At 44.4% G+C, this 20,935-nt stretch overlaps 1 protein-coding gene across 1 annotated transcript in view; it reads left to right on the forward strand.

Moving 5' to 3' along the window:
* CAPN8 (calpain 8) overlaps positions 1-16,972 on the forward strand; it is a 78,978-nt gene extending 62,006 nt beyond the window's left edge. Inside the window, exons 12-21 of the mRNA XM_075595526.1 lie at positions 205-416; positions 2,308-2,344; positions 2,905-2,970; positions 3,197-3,254; positions 4,769-4,833; positions 6,074-6,142; positions 7,219-7,297; positions 12,540-12,656; positions 14,577-14,635; positions 16,721-16,972. Of these exons, the coding sequence (XP_075451641.1) occupies positions 205-416; positions 2,308-2,344; positions 2,905-2,970; positions 3,197-3,254; positions 4,769-4,833; positions 6,074-6,142; positions 7,219-7,297; positions 12,540-12,656; positions 14,577-14,635; positions 16,721-16,744 (786 nt within the window). The 3' untranslated portion in view covers positions 16,745-16,972. The remainder of the gene's footprint in view (positions 1-204; positions 417-2,307; positions 2,345-2,904; positions 2,971-3,196; positions 3,255-4,768; positions 4,834-6,073; positions 6,143-7,218; positions 7,298-12,539; positions 12,657-14,576; positions 14,636-16,720) is intronic.
* Positions 16,973-20,935: the final 3,963 nt, after the last annotated feature.

The raw sequence follows: 20,935 nt of genomic DNA on the forward strand, positions 1-20,935 counted from the left end.
GACTAAACTTTGTTAAATATGTGAAAGTGCCCTGAAGGGGTTAAATACCAGCAGCATACGGCATAAACGGAGGAGCGCAGGTAATATGTGCAGTCTTCCACCTTATGTGAATGTCTGTTAATGTGCTGTGTGCGGTAGTGAAACTCCCCTAATTGTTATATCCTACACGTGTGTTTTCTCCCTTCTGCGTTCCTCTTAAATCAGCTTGAGAATCACACTGAGGTCCACCTGGGCAGGGATTTCTTCCTGAGAAACCAGGCGACGGCCCGATCTGACACCTACATCAACATGCGGGAGGTCTCCAAACGCCTGAAGCTGCCTGTGGGAGAGTACCTGGTTGTACCGTCCACTTTCGAACCTTTTAAAAATGGGGGGTTTTGCCTTCGTGTCTTCTCAGAGAAACAGGCTAAAGCTCTGTAAGTATCCGAGCTCATCTGATTCTGCAATATCGATGCAGCACAGTAGGGGTTATGTTACCTGGCGCTGGTCTGTGACTGGCTCCATTTACCATACTGGGCTGTGCCATTATTCTCTGCACTGATGCCCTTACTTAGCAGCATGGGACTCTGGGAGATGTAGTTCTGTCCCTGGTTTACTGCAAAATAAGACAAAAGAAACACAGTAGTTATACATTATTATATTGTGCATAGAAAAGAAGACCGTCTTCAGAGTCACCTTAAGGCAGGGGTTCTCAACTCAGTCCTAAAGATCCCCCCAAAAGTTCAGCTTTTCAGGATATCCCAGCTTCAGCATAGGTGGCTCAATCAGTGGCTCAGTCTTTGGCTGATCCACTGATTTAGCCACCTGTGCTGAAGCAAGCTGTTCGTCTGAACCATTCACTGAGCCATCTGTGCTGAAGCAGGGATATCCTTAAAACCTGACCTGTTGGGGAGTCTTAAGGAGAGGGTGCATTACTAAGGTGAAGCAGAATATAATTTTCCTTTTTTGGTACATTACAATTATATTTTATAATAAATTAAACCAATTGGATATCTGATATATTACTGTACTACACTAGAACCATAAGCTTCACGCCTCAGTGTTTGGGGGGCTCCGGGTGTGTTTTTGGTTGGAGTTTTATGTGTTAGTTGCTGGGGTAATTTCAGCCTTTTTGTCCATCAAATCAATGTGCCTGAAACTTGGTCAATATCACGTGTGTGTCTCAGACTAACGAAAGGGTTCCCTGTGTGTAAATACCTTTTTGTTGCTGATAATAGTTTTCATTGCATAAAAAAAAAACCCCAGAAAAATATAGATTGACAATGACATTTTTCAGACATTGCCATTATGATAAAAGTGTAATTGCAGTGGTAAATGTAAGGCTGAGTGGCCTGTATGCCGCTGAGCTCGCTCATGCTTGGAAAGCGGTGACGTCACCAACTCTCCAAGCATGAGCGAAGGGTGTCCGCGCTATTTCGCGGGGTGTTGGTACAGGCAAGCTGATCGCGGTTCATCTACAGTTCTTGTTGTTTACGCAAGCTCCAAGCGTGGGTGAGCGTCCGCTCCCGCGCACGAGTGCGTGCGCTTCACGTGAGTGGGGACATCAAAATTTAAATAGCCAGACGCAACCTCGCTAAGCACCGCGCGGTCGGCGCGCTCAGCGGCACAGGGGACTCGGCCTAAGATGTTCAACACTTCTGTATGGATATTCTGTTTTTATTGATAAACATAAACAGGCTTCTCAGGAAATGGTTAATTTAAATAGGGCTCCTAGTCGTACAAACGGTTGACAAACACTGGTTGCACATGTTATCCTAGAATATAGAGTTTAATGGACCCACACGTAAAGGTCTGTGCTTTGTTTTAATGTTTTATTGTTGAAGAACAGCATCGAGTGTGATAGAGACGTAACCTGCCCAATAATCACATCTGCAAGGAAAGTAAAAAGTCACACACAGGATCCTGGTGGGATAGAAATTGTGTGATCTGTGGAGGTAATTTCGCGTGTCTCAGTTTGCAGAACCAGCATGTAAAATTGATAGGAATAGACAATTGGAGGAGAAATTCCCCCCCCCCCCACCCCACCCGATGTAGTGGAAGTTGATACATTAATAACTATTCATTACCCTGCATTTGAAGAGGGAAGAGAATCTTGTCAGATACCCGCAGAGCCTCTGTAAACCATAAAGAGATTGTGAATCATAATGTTACTTAGTATTGGATTCTGAAGCTGAGCACTAGTGTAAAAGTTGTATAAATCATCTTCGGGGTACCAAATGGAGTGTATCTGTATTGTGTACTTTGCATCAAAACCTGTGAGCCTTAATAGTAAATAGATCTGATATTTATGTGTTTTTATTTAACTAGGGAAGTTGGTGATGTGGTGAAAGCAAACCCATACGAGGTAAGACACTGTCGTACTGTATATTGTAATTCCTGCTTCATACTAATCCAGGATAACCAATGAAACAGTACCGCAGACGTTAATGTATTTCTCTGCCAGCGGGGCTGCAACGCGTTGCATTGCTTTTGCTGTACAGGACAACACATTCTTTCCAGGGAAACCTAGTAGGAAAATACAGAACATTTCTTCATTTCCTATTGACTTGCATTGGCTGGAGAGGATTTTTCTCTGGGAGAAGGCTGTAAAATGATAGTGTTCAGTAAATTACGCAGGAATCTCCCCCAGAGTTGGCCAGTATACAGTATGTGTTGGGTAGCTGGTCCATCTGCGAGCTGAAAGTTAAACACATACAAAGCATTATCTGCTCTATCTCGAAGGCTTAAAAGAGGTAAAGTCAGGTGTCCATAATCCGCTAAACCAGTGACTGCTAAATCCAGAATATTAGAAATTGTGGTTTATCGATTAATATATTTGATATAGTCATCCTCAGCACAATACGCAATAAACTCAGCAAATTAATCCTGTTTTTAATATCCCCTGTCCTTTTGTGTTCCCGTAAGCCTCATATATCTAACACGGATTTGGATGTGAACTTCAAGAACATGTTTGAGAAGCTGACAGAAGAGGTAAGATACTGTACATTTGCTGTGATGTCGGTAAGGTCCAAATTAAAATGACAAAAGCAGGAAATTGCTCCAAACTTCCCTGATGGAACTTCTGTGAAACGTGTTAAAAATGTTACGTTGGCGCTAGTGGCGCTATTATGTGCGCCGGTGGGAATGTATCTTTTGTAGGTGTGCGATGAGCCCTTCCTGTTATTAAATGTCTGATGTGTCTGTTTTGTACGTGTAGAAAGATGAAATGAATGCAGCGGAACTTCGTCTCATTCTGAACAGAATTCTATCCAAGCGTAAGTCGGTTACCACTAGGAGTGTCCCAAATTGAGGGGCGCAAATGGAAAAACATTTTAGCTGGGCCCCCAAATGTGTGAAGGAATGATGTTGTACAAGGGACTGTCTTTATCAGCAAACACATAGGAGGTAGAGGCACTCACATTTACTGGCGTTTGTTTTGTGGTGCAAGCGGGAAGCGCTGTGAGTGATTCAAAATAGTACTGTAGAAGGAAGTGATGGCGTCCCTGTTGCACTCGGGAACAGAATTTATAGTCCTACTGACATTATATAAACTTTTTTATTGCTGGAAAAATACACAGTGCTTCAGGGCAAAAAGGCCCCATCATCACTTTCTTCTATAGTACTGTACAGGCATACCCAGCATTAACGTATGCAATGGGACCTGAGCATGTATGTAAAGCGAAAATGTACTTAAAGTGAAGCACTACCTTTTTTCCACTTATCGATGCATGTACTGTACTGCAATCGTCATATATGTGCATAACTGATGTAAATAACGCATGTGTAACAGGCTATATACTCTCCCCGCTTGCGCACAGCTTCGGTACAGGTAGGGAGACGGTATTGCTGTTCAGGACGTGCTGACAGGCGCAGGCGCGTGCTGCCGTTTGCCTTTTGGGCGATATGTCCTTACTCGTGAGTGTACTTAAAGTTAGTGTCCTTAAACCGGGGTATGCCTGTACTGTCTTTCTGAGGTAGTTTCTCTGATAGGGAAGTGAACTCTCAGTATAAGCAGTCAATCTCTCATTCATAAGGAGAAAGCATCCCATACATAAGAATATGGCCTCATTCATAATCAGGCAGCCTCTCTTTTATGGGAAATCTGTCCCTTACTAATATGGTGATGACCTCTCACTCAGCTAAAGACAAGAAACTGAGGCACACATTGCTATGAATAAGAAGTTTAAAAACACAGCCACCGGATATTACTCCTCAGACCTTGATGACAGTTGTACAGTTTTGCGCACTAAACGTACTACACATTCTGGCAATCTTAGACTAAGCCACCAGGAATAAAAAGAAACAAATCCTTCCGCGGTCTCCTCTGCTTTAATAAAGACAGAGAACGTGAAGTAAAATGTACCCGGCGTATAAATAATTACACCTGTCCCGGCCCTTTACATTGAAATGTACATCTTGTTGTCCTCCCTAGTCTGCCTTCTCCAGTCCCTAATACTCCAGTCCCTAATACTCCAGTCCCTAATACTCCAGTCCCTAATACTCCATTCCTAATACTCCAGTCCCTAATACTCCAGTCCTAATACTCCAGTCCCTAATACTCCATTCCTAATACTCCAGTCCCTAATACTCCAGTCCTAATACTCCATTCCTAATACTCCAGTTCCTAATACTCCAGTCCTAATACTCCATTCCTAATACTCCAGTTCCTAATACTCCTTTAATTGTGGAATCGCAGTTAAATACAATATCAAAATATATCAATGATGTTGCAGAGATGTTTCCTGCTTTATTTGACTTATCATGAAGATATTGTGTTTTATTTGTTAAGGAACCAACTTAAAATCAGATGGATTCAGCCTTTCGACATGCAGAGAAATGATCTGCCTCCTGGATGTATCCTTTCAGTGACGGTTTTCCTCTCCAGAAGAATTGGGACCAGATTCACAATGTTGCACTTCAGCTGTTGTACATAGCAGTGTGACTATCACATTGGTAGCGGGTGGGACTGACACATTACAGCTTCCATATATGGATGACATATACAATCTTATTTAACCACTTTTGCTCTCAGAGGAGCCAGCAATGTAGCAAAGAGGTTAATGGCCATGGGATCATTATCATGTTAAAAGTCATACTGCGCTTTGGCCATAGAGAGGCCTACGAGCTGAGCATTGCAAAACGCATTGAGCAAAATTGGCACATGTTAAACTCCATTTCAATAGTGCTTGTGTGCGGCTGTGTACTAAGGCAGCGGTGGGGAACTCCAGTCCTCTCGGGCACCAAAAGGTCAGGTTGTTTCACTAACATACATTACAGTACTGTACATTCCCCTGTAACTTTGGAATCACTGCAGAATTCTTCTCTGCTGTTGGCATAACACTTAGTCTAAAAAAGCAATATGTATTATATATTCCATGAAATGCGCTGTTATTTTGGACAGATTTCTGCCTTCATTTGCAAAGGTTTATGCGTATTCTAAACCAGGGCTGCGCAAACTTCCTGCGCTGCGCCCCCTCTGCCTGCTCTCCCCGCGCGTCACGCCCCCCTTACCATTAATGCGGCATTAAATGATGCCGTGGGGGGTCATGTGACATCACGTCACCCCGCTGTGTCATTTGACACCGCATTGCCATGGCGACGCGTGGCCCAAAGGCGGCTCAATTCAGGTAAGGGAGTTACAGAGGCCTCGCGCTGAAGAGCGCTGGTCCTCTGTAATCACCGTGCCCCCCCAAAAAAATCTTGCGCCCCCCAATTTGCGCAGCCCTGTTCTAAACTATGAAACAAGCATTATAGTGTTACACAAGCTGGATGCTTTTGCTTGCTCACAGATCCAATATACATTGTCAAGTGGGATGGGTTATTTAGGGTATTTGGGGGGAGGGGATGAGTAAGGCCACTTTGCCTTGTCTACATTAACACCAACTGAGACATGCTGCACATATCACTATATTTACCTATTTCACTAACTAACCTTTTATCACATGCTCAGAAGACTACAGCTGTCGTACAAGTACCGAGTACTAAGGTTTTATATAAAAACTAATGGTCCTCATACAGTACATCCCCATCCTAATTTTATAGGTGGCATAACCTCTATTGACTTTTAAAACCATCTTAACTAAACTCTTCAAAGATGGATGGGACTGGGACACTAAGCCTTGTGGAGTTCAAAACTCTTTGGCTGAAGTTACAGAAATATATGGTAACTATATTTACTTTACTGCTATTTTACTCAATTTACTACTGTAGGAATACTTGTCAATGGGGATTTCACCCAAAAATAGCCCGAATGGCCGCTTGGCATATATAGAATGACCCCCTATGTGGTAATATGCTGTGAAAAACCTAGCTACATCCTCATGTACTGGGTGGATAATGTATGCTTTTGATAATTGTTGATGCATATTGTGCCTTGGTGGGTCTGGTAATGATGCCAGTGTGGTTTGTTAGGGCTTTTTTTTTTTAAAGATAACATTTCTTTATTATATATAATACTACTAAATAATAACAACTTTATTTCATATATTTCTCCCAATGGGACTCAAAGCGCGTTATAATTACAGTATATATAGCGCGCGGTACGCAGCACATAGGATGGTTACAGACAGTCCCTGCCCAAATGAGCTTAGTCTATTATTTTGGTGCTTGAGGCACACATACTATTACAGTATAACACGTATTAGACTTTTTCAGTTATTAAAATTAAAATATGGCTAAAGAAAAATGATTTACTCTTGAACAGTAACGTTTCCGCCATGACACAATTCTTCGCAGGGAGCACCAGGTCACCCCCTGTGCAACGCCGAGGTCCACGGATCACAGGTTGAACAGGCACTGGTTTAACAGTATACTGTATCTCTGTGAACATATTGTATTCACTCCTGTCCCACTGACCTGTTGCAGATACTGAGTAACGGGGCTTGCAGTGGTGTAGTTACGGGAAGGTCTGGAGACCTGTTGAAATCTTGCCCCGCAATGATCAATGTATCTAACAAGTACTAGATCTTGTGTTCTGTTGATGTAATGCACATAGATACAAGGTCCTTTTCCTAGCAGCCATCACAGTAGGGATGGGAGCTTGTCACGTTCATGCTTCTCTCAGATTGGGCCATATTTATGTAGCAGTGGTATTCAGTAAGACACCGTCCGGTGCCAGGACACACTTTGTGGCACTGGAAATGGTCTTATGGAAAATCACTGCTTAAAAATACGGACCGCTATCTCTTCCCCGTTTTTACTACATAATACTTCATGTTGTCTGCGTTTTTTCTGCACTAGGAAATCTATACGAAAGTGGACACTGATCGCTCAGGAACTATGGATGCCCATGAAATGAGATTAGCTTTACAGGAAGCAGGTGAATTTAATACCGACATCTCGCCTATTTTAATTGCTGAACAAAACGAAACGTTTCAAAATAATTTCGTTTATCTAGGTTTAAGTTCATCGGGTGGTGAGATTATCTCGCAGTTGGTCATGCATATTATTTAACGAATCCAGGGGTTATATCAGGTTTATGTTTATCTAGCACACATAGTAATTCCAGGTCAAATGGTATTTTTCGTTAGCTGTGATATTAAAAAAAGCATGAAAGTAAATGCCATCCTTCCACAGCAGCCCTGATCTCAACTTAATTGGCACAACTTACACAAATGTATAACAGGACTGTGTTCCATGCTACATTTGAATATGTTCTATTGATAAAACAGCCAATCTTACTTAATTACATGGCCCATATACAATTCTTCTGTAGTCAAAGATGAGCCATCAACGAATTGAAGAACCCATTTGATAATAGGAATAAACATGATTCACTCAAACAAAAATTAAACCATTGCTATCAGCATAAACACATATATAGGGCAATATTTACAAAGTGCTAGGTGATAACTTTGAAGGCACCTTACAACCAATTCATCTAATGCGCCCATCCAGTTCACACCATTTCCCTTAACCTATGATACAAGGTTTGCCTACCACATGCCAAGGACTTTCCACCCATAATCACACTTATGTCTCTTTCCAGATGCCTACATTTTGCACCAGCTCGCTATATATTTTATGCACGAATTTCCATGACTTCATTTACAGTATGGGTGTTGGGCACCATTAAAGTAATAATTCGACTTCCCACATCACCAAAAAGAGCTTAATATTGATAACTTTTATATTTTTACTATATCATCTTAATCTTGTACTTCAAGCTATAGTAGGCTAGATCTAATAAGATGAAGGGGCATCATTCTTCTGCAAATTATTGTATTTGTAACCATGTATTTGTCATATTAACTATGCCCAGGACATACTTGAAAACGAGAGGTAACTCTCAATGTATTACTTCCTGGTAAAACATTTTATAAATAAAATAAATAAATAAGGGTTCCAGTCCAGCGTTTTGCCCTTACCTGACCGTTGTGGCTATTTTGTTTCCTGGCAAACCTCTTCCTGGACTTGGTAATAGGCTGCAGCTGTTCCAGGGCTTTAAATGGCAGTCAGGTACTCCCAGCCCAGGCATGGTATTCTATCCCATGTGTTCCTGGACCCTGTGAGTTCTTGTGCCTGTATACTAGACCTGTTCCTGTGCATTCCCTGTTGCCGACCCTGACATGCATCTTTGCCACCTGCCTTGACCTCTGCCTGCATCCAGACTATGATTTTACTCTAACAGGACTTTGTCCCCCGGCTGTTCAGTGATCATATACCCCTACCTCAGCTCTACGGGTTCGCTTCCTATCAGAGGCTAGCAGCGTGATCTGTATATTGCCATTCTCTTTATAGCCGATGTTCCCTATGCTACAAAGATACTAGATATCAGCTCTATTTAGATAAATGGGACTCGGGTGTGCATGGGAATTCCTTACACCCCCGCTCAGCCTTTCATATTAGAAGTAGAAGCAAGTAAGGTCGAACCACTTCTCATGAACCAAACTTAACTGGTACTGTCCTGGAACTAGATTCCGCATTTCTCTGTATCCCTTTGCAGCTCATGGGATTCATATCTCCCTAGTTCAGCTGCCTGTTATTTTCCCTGTCCCAGCAGCTAGCTGCATGTGTAGGGTGACCAGATTTTGAAAATGAAAAACCGGGACACATTTTTTTTTTTAACATAACAGTTTATTTATTGTAGTACACTTATACTTTACTACCATTAGTCCTTGTTACGTGTGTGTGTGTGTGTGTGTGTGTGTGTGTGTGTGTGTGTGTGTGTGTGTGTGTGTGTGTGTGTGTGTGTGTGTGTGTGTGTGTGTGTGTGTGTGTGTGTGTCGGATGACCTCACTAATCGAACAACAAAAAAAAAGCCAGATGTGAATGATTCTGAACCCATTAACCAGTGTCAGGATGCCCCCTCTTCACAATTTCTAAAACAGAAATCCCGCCTGTGATCTTACCTGATCCGCAGTCCCTCAAGGTACTATACTGGAGGGGAGGTGTTCCCTACCTGTCTTCCGATGTCTCCCATGTGAAGCTTGAGTCAGATCTTTAAGAAAGCAGGATAGGTTACTTCGGTGTAGGTATACGGCAGTTAAGATAAGACAGGGAGGGTGAAGGAGACAGGGAGGGTGAAGGAGACAGGGAGGGTGAGGGTGAGGGAGACAGGGAGGGAGAGGGTGATGGAGAGGGTGAGGGAGACGGGGTGAGGATGAGGGAGACAGGGTGAGGATGAGGGAGACGGGTGAGGATGAGGGAGACGGGGTGAGGATGAGGGAGACGGGGTGAGGATGAGGGAGACGGGGTGAGGATGAGGGAGACGGGGTGAGGATGAGGGAGACGGGGTGAGGATTAGGGAGACGGGGTGAGAGGGAGACGGGGAGAGAGGGAGACACACACACCGATACACACACACAGATACACACACAATGATACACACACAAAGGTACACACACACACACAGAGGTACACACACACACTGGTACACACACACACACTGGTACACACACACACACTGATACACACACTGGTACACACACTGGTACACACACACACTGGTACACACACACACACACACACAGAGGTACACACACTGATACACACACACTGATACACACACACTGATACACACACACTGGTACACAGCCACACTGGTACACAGCCACACTGGTACACAGCCACACTGGTACACAACCACACTGATAATCACACACTGATACACACACACAGACACACACACACACACACACACACACACACACACACACTGATACACACACACTGATACACACACACACACACACTGATACACACACACACTGATACACACACACACACACTGATACACACACACACACACACACACACACACACACACTGATACACACACACTGATACACACACACACTGATACACACACACACTGATACACACACACACACACACTGATACACACACACACTGATACACACACACACACACAGAGGTACACACACACTCATACACACACACACACTTGTACACACACACTGATACACACACACTGACACACACACACACACACACTGATACACACACACACACACACACTGGTACACACACACACACACACACACACACACTGGTACACACACACACACTGGTAGACACACAGATACACACACACACACACACACAGACTGATACACACACACACACACAGACTGATACACACACACACAGACTGATACACACACACACACAGTCTGATACACAGACACACACACACAGACTGATACACAGACACACAGACTGATACACACAGACTGATACACACACACAGACTGATACACACACACACACACACACACAGGTAGCCACGAGCAGGCGGCTCCCCGCCTCCCCCTGCACCCACCCCCACACCAAGGGGGGGGGGAGCGCTGGGACGCAGAGGTACAAACTGCCGCCCCCCCTCCCCCGGCGGGCAGCCACGGGTTCCTGGGGAAGAATGGGGACACACCGCGTAGCCACCACTGCCCGCCCCCGCGCCCATCTCCCGCACCACGGGGACCGGGGGGGGGGGGAAGGGAGCGCCAGGACAGGAGGCAAAGGCACAAAAACCCACCTCCTATCCCCCCGGGGCGGGCAGAGGGGGGGGAGACATTGCGCAGCCGTCAGAGGAGCCAGGAGCGGGAAGAGACACACACCATGTGTGCTCTGCAGGTGGAAGCGGAAGTCCCGCCCCCGGCACCCTCTGACCTGCAGCCAATCAATCCCCTGCGGCAGGGCCGGCATGCTAAGTCCCGCCCCCCGGCAACCATTCATTGAACATAGGAAAAAAAAAACTTACCTGCTCCTGCATGGCATCCTCCCCACCGCTGCCGCCTCGCTGCATACCAGGACCGGGGCCAAAACCCGGGACAAATCCGGGACACACAGGGAACCAGGACAGGATGCAAAAAAACGGGACTGTCCCGGCAAAAGGGGGACAAATGGTCACCCTATGCATGTGAAAAGGCAACATTATTGTTACATGTTGTTTACGCAGCCCTAGTCAGTGTTGGTTGCCTGCAATCTCCTATTCTCCTAGCTGAGAGTGGGCTATTCCTACCCCCCTGTCCTTGCTGACAGTTAGTATAGTCTCACTTCCCTTCTAGTGTGACCCTTGCTCCTCACTTCCTTTTCACCCTGGACTCTGAGTGAGTACCTGCCTGCTATTTGCCCCAGCAAGGCCTTTCTGTTTTACACTGCCTTATCTTTGCACTTCAGACAGAGAAGCACTCTCTACCTACACTACAAGTACCTTTCTTCCTGTGATTTTCCTTCAATAAAACTAAGAAAGACAAAGGACTTGTTGTGCTTTGGATAGGGAAGGCATGAGTTAAGCTTACTGGAATTATTCATACATCATTCGTGACCCTGGTTCCAGGAGAGGTACATTAGATGACACATACTGTATCAGTAAAGGGCTAAAATTCTCATTGATGACATATAAAGGGACACATTAATCATGTGACAGTATGTATGTATGTACACAACTCAGCAGCACACCTAGGTTTACATTTAAACAACAGTAGATCATGTGTGGGGGTGAGATTGACAAAACCTAGAAATTGTTACAGAAAAACCTGTACCCTACGTCAGCTGTGCGCAAACTGTGGGGCGCGACCCCCAGGGGGGGCGCGAGACTGCCAACGGGGGGCGCGGGGTTTACAGAGGCCCCGCGCACTTCCCGAAGGCACTTAAATTAAGTGCCGGGGGAGCTGCAGGGCCTCTGTAAACCTCACTCACCGTGGCTCCGGCGGCTTCCTCCCTGCGTCGCCATGGCAACACGGCGTCAAAATGACGTTGCGAGGTCATGTGACGTCACGTTGCTATGGCAACGTGACGTCATTACGCCGGAGCGCGGGTAAGTTGGGGTTGGGGGGGGCGCGGGAGTGAGGGGACAGCCGGCAGGGGGGCGCAGGGAAAAAAGTTTGCGCCCCCCTGCCCTACGGTCATCTTTCTCCAGCTCAATCTTCACGGATAGAAAATAATCCATTCTTATTTACCAAACTTGTACGGCACGTTGTGTAGTTCCGGAAATGCAGAATAAATCCAGGTTTATTCACAGAGGAAAACCAAAGCCAGTTACCTCTTAACATTAGGAGATCGGTGGGCACGTTATCACCACTGTGGTTTTATGTTTTCAGGGTTTACTCTGAATAACAAGATTCAGCACACCATTGCCCAGCGTTATGCTTCGAAGGACTTGTCCATCGACTTTGATGGGTTCATCGCGTGCATGATACGTCTGGAGACCGTGTTCAGTAAGTGCCTTATGTCTAGTTATTTTCAATGTAATACCTAATACCCAGGCAATGATCAGTTTCCAAGTCATAATGTTTTACTATGAGAGATATGTAACGTTATTATCTGTTTTAAGTATATGTTTTTAAAGAAAGATTGTGTTTCAACCAGTTAAAGAACAGCAATACAATACAAGAAGCTACTTTTGGTGTTATTTTTCTAAGTTTACTACTTCTAGGCTTAATCATGTGGCCTTCAGTGGTGAGTGCCATTGTATATATTCAGCCAATAACAGAGCTGGAATAGTCTGCACAGCATTTTTAATCCCGTTTAGAAAATTGAGTTTGTGCTCTCTAGCATTTAGAATGGGCCTTTATACTCTATATATTTCGTGTTATACTGCAAAGAGAAGTTAGGGTGATTGTAGAGTCTCACTATGCATTAGTTTTCCTCTTGTAGTAACACTTGGGCTGGGTCCATAGAGGGGGAAGCCGCGCTGAGCCGTGCGGACCGTCCGCGCTGAGCCCGTCATCCTCAATGAGGATGTCTTTAGAGGGGATTTCCGCGAGCGTCCGCAGGCATGCTGAGGCGCAGGGATTTTCAGCCGACAGCCGAAACTGTTTCTCAGCGCGCTGTCGGCTGAAAACACCCAATCAGCGCGAAGCAGCGTCATGACGTTGTGACGTTGACGTCAGAGCTTTGCGGATTATTGGCCCAGCGACGTCACTGTCCCGCCTCCCCCGCCTCCCGATCGCGCATGCTGGCTCGCCTGCCAGTCCATGGAATCGCTCCTGACCGAGCAGGCGAGCCTAAGCATCAGCGCGGAGGAGCGCGCTGGACCCCTCTATGGCCTCAGCCTTACCTGCTGACTGCAATAAGAGCACATACATCAGCTGATCTAAAGGACCATCTCGTACTGTGACCTCCATGACCTCTGCTCCTCTTTGTTTCTCCTGCACCTCACTATAAAGTTGTGTATCTGTGTGTATACATACCTATATCACCCCGACACACCCACACCATGAGGTTGCAACCATATTTCTGAAATATATTACCTTGTTCATATTTTACAGCAAAATATCTAAGAACACAATAAATATTCTAGCAGTAAGCAAATCATTTGGGTGCCCTGTCCACTTTTAATCTTTGAGTAGAGACATTTGTGGTCTCAAATGTCATGTTTTACACCTATGAAGAACCTACGCTGGGACCTTAATCAGTATCACAAGAAAGCCACGCACATTTTTGTGATACCTAAAAATCCAGATTAGAAAAAGACGTCCTGATATTGCACGTACTGCAACACCTGTGAGAATAAGGTAGTTTAACCATGCTTGAGATTGCTTGATTCAAATTACTTGCAGTTTCTGGGCATTTTTTTTAAGGTATCACGCAAGAGTTATCATATAACTATATATATATATATATATATATATATATATATATATATATATATATATATATATTGTAAATTGATTAAATAAGAATGCATTCCTTTGTATGATGCGCAGACATAAACAAACCTATTGGTATGTATAGTTTCTTGAAAATCGTATCGATTTATGTTAATACGCATATCAGATGTGTTGTAATTTTTTTGTGGTTTATGCTATGGCTTCATTTAATTGGTGCTGACCCTACCCATGTAACATACATTTTGCGCTGTATTTAGAACGTATGATGTGAGTAATGCACAACCACTTCTTATCGCATGGTACAAGTAGGGTGGCTGCCCCACCTGGTCATGTCTAATGTAGCTTAAAGCACAGTCACATGGGTGCAATCCTTAAATACAAACATTTTAATGTCATGTGATTTGTAAAATATTATGATAACACCATGGCCAGCTCATTATATCTATACGAATCAATTGTATATGGCTATTTAAAACGTGACATGCAACAATACCTAGTTAATGACTGTTCTTTATTTTACTACAGAAATGTTTCAGCTCTTGGACAATAATAAGAGTGGAGTCATCAATCTTTCATTACCAGAGGTATTGTATATGTTATAAATACTCCATGTATTCAGTAGTTCTGTTTGCATTAGGTACATCTTCTTACTGTATTGAGCCATGTCATCTTGTGACATACAAATACAATCATATTTGGGTCAAGCACAAGTCCCCCCCCCCTCCCCTCAGCCCCTAACTTCCAGGCCTTGCACGGCCCACGCTGCAGCTTCCCACTGGGTGACCCTGGTTGCCATCTTTGATTTCACTTTTATTTAACTGGCTCATAAAAAGGTACATCTCTTAAGAACCAAGAGTCTCCTGAGCTAGGAGTAGCACAGTTCAGCTCCAGGTAACCCCTGATTTGTGATTTGTTACAAAAAAAAACAAAAAAAATCCAAAACTGGGGGCAGTGGTGTTTTAAAGCTGCAGTTCAAGCAATATCCTACATGTGGTTTATTTTTTTTATTTTTTTTAATAAATCAGTCCTGTGCTTTGCGAAAATACTTGTTTTTTTCTTTCAAAAAAATGCTACCATTTTTAAAGATATTTTTAATGTATTCTAATGTAACAAGCATTTTTGTTTCTATTGCAACCATTTTCAAAGTCACATCCTCTTCAGAGACAGGCTCTTGCACACCCCTTTTGCCCTCTCTCTAGCAGTGCACTAATTGTATCTGCTTGGTCACATGATCTTCCACACAGAACTTTGCATCATGGGTAATCTTATGCAGCCCTAACAGTGATATAAAGAACCCCCGAGTGGAATCTTCAGCGATTGATCACCGGAGAATGGATCGATCTGCAGCTTAGCTAATCACTTGTCAGTGTGCAGATTGTATTGATGCACATATTGAATGGGGGGAAAAAATTTTTTTTCTTAAAACAGCAGCTTCAACTCCAGCTTTAATGTACAAAGTAGCCATTTTAAGCTTTGTTTTGTATTGAAATGTGTTCATTCTAATGTCTATGGGACTCAAAGCTTACATTGTCAACCATATAATTGACAAAATATGGGCGGGCATTGGGTGGGTGAAAGGCGGGAGGGCGGGCGTCGGGTGGGTGAAAGGCGAGAGGGCAGGCGTCGGGTGGGTGAAAGGCAGGGGCGGGAGGCGGGTGGGTTAGGGGCGGCGGGTGGGTGAAAGGCAGGGGCGGGAAAGGCAGGTGCGGGGGGAAGGCAGGGGTGAGGGGGGAAAGGCAGGGGCGGGGTTGAAGGTTGCAGGAGGGAATGCGCGGGGGGGAAGGTGGGGGAAGGCGTGGGTGGGGGAAGGCAGGGTCGGGGGGGGGAAAGGCAGGGGCGGGGGAGAAAGGGGGGAAAGGCAGGGGCGGGGGGAAAGAGGGGGAAAGGCAGGGGTGGGGGGGAAGGCAGGGGCGGAAGGGGGGGTGTCACTGTGTGTGTCAGTGTGTGTATCAGTGTGTCTGTCACTGTGTGTCACTGTGTCTGTCAGTGTGTGTGTCACTGTGTGTGTGTGTTTGGAAGGGGGTCAAAAACGGAGCTGGGGGGTCAAAAACGGAGCTGGGGTGGGTTAAAAACGGAGCTGGGGGGGAGGGTCAAAAACGGAGCTGGGGTGAGGGTCAAAAACGGAGCTGGTGGGGAGGGTCAAAAACGGAGCTGGGGGGGGGGTCAAAAACAGAGCTGGGGGGGTCAAAACGGAGCTGGGGGGAGGGGCAAAAACGGAGCTGGGGGGGGACAAAAACGGAGCTGGGGCGGACAGCCGTTGAGGAGGGCCTGAGGGATGATAGTTGGGGGGTGAGGGGGGGTTCAAGTCTGGGGGGGTGAGAGGGGGAGAGTGTTGTACTTACTTTTGTGTGTCGTGGTCAGCGTCTCCAGGGGTGTGTGTGTTTGTTACGGATGTAATCCGCAGGGTAGGCTCACAGATCTCAGGGCTCACAAAGCATGAGGACGCTTCTGGGGTGTGAGCAGTCCACACGGGTGAGAGTGTGGTGTGTGACTGGAACAGTGGCTTAGAGTAGACCGGCCAATGAGAGCCGTGGGGGGGGCGGGCCATCGGGGGGGGAGACACCGGCCAATGAGAGCCGTGGACGGACCAATCAAATGGTCTCCAGACACTCACAACCAAGATTTTCAAATTTATATATATAGATATCTCTTCTCTTTTCTCTCCACAGTGGCTCTGCTCTACATTGGTCTAACAGTGGAGAAGAATGACAATGATGCGCATCCATCAATAAACCTACTTGTGTTTTACTTTGAGTAATTTTTCTAATGATGTTAACATTTTTGTGTTCTAAATTCATTTTATTTCAAATACTGTAAAAATATACACAAAACTCAATAAATTCACTGTAATTGGTCTTATATTATTAGGGCAAACATTAAAAATCTGAAAGTTTTGAAATAAAAAAAAGAAAGCGGTTAAATGTGCCTTTTAATTCATTCTCTAAGACAAAGGTTTTCAACCTTTTTTTTCTCTCGGGCACTCTTAACCACAGTGTCAGTTGCTGAGGCACCCTACAACAGGACAGGGTCACAGAAAACACAGGACAGACAGTCACAGGAGACAGACCGAGAGTCACAGGAGACACAGACAGTCAGAGGGCACAGGGAGTCGCAGGATCCAGAGGGGGCGGGAAGGTACAGAAAACACACACGTCAGAACAGAACAAATACACACAGGACAGAGACACACAGCCTCACCTCTTTCTGGGTCGATGCTGCTCCCCCCTCCTCTGCTTGGGCACACCCCCCCAGAATCCTGACACCACCCCCTGCTTGGCTGCTGCTGGATAATGCAGCCAATCAGGGTAGAGGAAACTGCCCAGCCCCCTAGCAACTTCCCTGCTCGGGGCGATCGTGGGAACCCCACAGCACCCTTTTGATCCTCTCACGGAACCCCAGGGTGTCACCAAACCCGGTTGGGAAACACTGCCCTAGGAGCTGATATTGCTGAAAAGTCCTTAAAGGAGCAATCAAAGCGGACAATTTAAAATAATAATAATAATAATAGGATTGAAGCAGAGGGGGTCTCTGGAGCTTTAACCCCATTTATTTCAGTTGCAGGGACCACCTACTTTCAGAGATACTTAACCTCCGAAGGGTGTGCTGGTATCTTCTGCTTTTTAAAGCTCCCGCGTCACATGGGCCAATAGGAAGCCGCACTGGATGATGTCACAGCTTCCTATTGGCCCGCAGGGCGCTGGAGCTTTGAAACGCCGCCATTACATGATCCCTGCTAGCCGAGCGGAGCGGTTACCGGCAAACCCTATAGAGGTAAGTATCTTGGGAAGCAAGGGGGTCCCCGGACCTGAAATGAATGGTGTTCAGCTCCAGAGACCCCCTGCTTCAACCCTGTAGTAATAATAATACAAACATCGCCGGGTTGGATTGCCTCTTTAAAGTAGTTTATACATTATTGAGGGTAGTTATTAATCTTCCACGGGGCCGATTGGCATCCTATTGCACAGAAACGACTATTGGCTTCAATGGGAGTTTCTGTGCTATAATGTAGTTACATAAACCAATCCCACTGTGTGTAAAATGAATGGATGAAGCCATGATTCTCATTAATACATACATCCAAACTTTCTTCTTTCTCTGATATACACTAAGCCTTATGAAAATAGATTCCAAAAAGTTCTCTCCATCATTAAATAATAACTCTGGCATTGCCACCCCACTTTGTAATGACTTGTCTCTAACTTATTTTTCTTTTAAATGCTTCTGTGGTGATTGCAATTCCCTCTTGATGGGGTATTGAAGTATATTAGCTTTGTACATCCATTGTACATAGAATATCACTATTTGCAATGTTTTCTATTAGCTTGATGTTATTAAGAGAGTCAGTAGTATCTGTAATGCATGTGCTGAGATTCATAGCCACAGGTTGCAAGAAACAGTCTAAATGAATTGATAAAGGTTGCAGGAGGCTACTGTATCCGTTCCTGCTACTATTGGATGTCCTGGGGGCCTTTCTAGATTTGTATGCACCTTTGGCAATAAGTTGAGCACACACATGACTGGATTTTTCTTCATCAAAAGGCTGAAGTTTTTTGATCAGTTCATTCTGCTTTGAGTGCTTGCAAAACCACTGTGTTTTGATAGATTGTACTGTATAAGAGTTTTAGAGTGGACATTTTTAAGCTTCAGCGATACAGACCTGTATTATTAGCTAGCAGATATTTGTAAACATTTACATATAAATTGAAAATTACTGTTTTGTATGTATATATTAATGCAGGGGTACATCACATGACCCCGCGGTTAAGGGGGGAGCGAGCACTGGGGGAGACATTGCCCATTGACTGCCAATGTTTTAATCTGTGCCCCCGTGACTCTCTCTGCGCATGCGACAGGCTCACCAGTTGCTCTGAATGGGTTCATTTATCTCTTCATTGCTATGACAACCTTTTGCTTTAAACAGCCTACTTTGACAGCACGTATGCACCTTTGAAAAAGCGCGCCCTAGCGCGAAACGTACGTCAGGTGATCCGACGTGATGACGTCACTTCGCGGCACCGGTGGACACATGTAACATCCACACTGAATGTCAGAGCTGTTTCCTTCCATACGCAGGATATGCAACGCTACTATACCATCATACAACTAAGCTAAGTCCAGTATGTAGCTTTTCTTCACATATTTTGTGCGATTACATGTACCACTACATTAGAAGGAGACTTTCTTTAAGCTACTCACCTTTGCAGTCGGAGCTGTTCTTGACTAGATGCAGGAATGGCACCCTCAATATACCGACACACGGCTTTGCCTTTTTGTAGCTTCTCTCTACATATTATGTGTCAGTGTGTGCACATCCGCTCCGAAATAGGGGTTTTCTTCTATCTGATTTGCAACATTTGTTACCTACTAGTTGTGATCATTGTGGCTATTTTCCATGCTGCCTGCTACTTACACTGACAACGCTAGATTCAGGACATTCTACACACAGTGGGTTTTTATCTCATTATTGTATATATTTGTCACCAGCATGTGGACTAACAGCATCTACACTAGACTAGAGTTCACCAATTGCGTGCCACTATTGCATTGACTACTCAATGACACTGTTTGACCTCTATGAGACATACAATTATTGTGATCCTAATGTTATAATCCTATACACATGCTGTTCATTATACATACTATTGCTCAGCATTTAGGGGTTATTTTAAGAGGCTATAACTGGATACGGTCTCTGAACCGTGCCTCTGGTCTACACTGACGCATATTTTATGCCAGCCCTTTATAGGATCTTACTCTTTTTGATTTGATTTCATTATTATACTTGTGTCTTGACCTATCAGATCAGTGCCTCTTTCTCTCACCGGCCTATGCTTGCTCAGTGACCATACGTCGTTATATTATATTACATTACCCTATTATTTTTGATACACTAGTCATATGTGATAGGTTTACCAATTTGGTATACATTTTCTGTCCTTATTTTTCCTCTGGAACCAGGGCTGGTATTTGGTAATTCCATACCTTACCAGTTTTTTAGACAATAGTAGTGAGACATTTACTGTCACTATTAATTTCCTTAGGAATTTATTTATGGACTAGTTAGCCTTTTTATTATTTGGCTCTCCATAGACTAGTGTTGCTTTTAGGTATTCTTCTACATGGTACCTATGTTTGAAGTCTCAATTTGTATGTCTTTAGGGAGTGATCTTGGATCAATTTACCACATCCCTCTGTACAATTAGTTTTATTTCCATTATATATATTAAACAGTTAAGTTTTTATGTCTTTCACCATTCCAACGTTATCATTTTGAGTGCATTCATTGGGGTATCTTGTTGTTTGTTTAGTTTATCCAGTTCTTTGATAGTACCCATGGTATGTTACACACCATAGCATGAGGGCTTTTTGTATTTACCTGCCATGTGTGGTTAAACACTTGGATAACTCGGTGGGGATGACAAATATAAACATATCCCCTGCTTAAAATTGCTGTTCCATATAGCGACTTCCAAAAATATTTGATATATATTGCCTTCACTTTCCATCTTAATTACATACTGCATTAGGACAACATCCAGTAGCTCTGGAGATCAGAAAACCCCTTTTGGGATTTTCTAAAGAAAACTGCTTTCCTACTTTGCATGTGTGGGATTGCAATGTTTCACTCTAATACACCCATATGAGCTTTTATTAAAAAGCACAACAAGAGTCTGCACACCTACAGTAAGTAGGGTCTTATTCTATAAGTGTGTTTGCCCATGTCGGAGCTTATAGAACCAGTCACTTAAAGGTTTAGAAATCCAGGAGTTTCAATGGCCATGAAGCCATAAAAATACCTCTACCTACAAAACGCTGGAATAGCCCCTGTGCTAGCCTCCTGCAGGACAAACATAGCAGTGACATGTCTCAGGAGTAAATCTAAA

Source organism: Ascaphus truei, chromosome 4 (genome assembly GCF_040206685.1).
Source record: "Ascaphus truei isolate aAscTru1 chromosome 4, aAscTru1.hap1, whole genome shotgun sequence".
Lineage (NCBI taxonomy): Eukaryota > Metazoa > Chordata > Amphibia > Anura > Ascaphidae > Ascaphus > Ascaphus truei.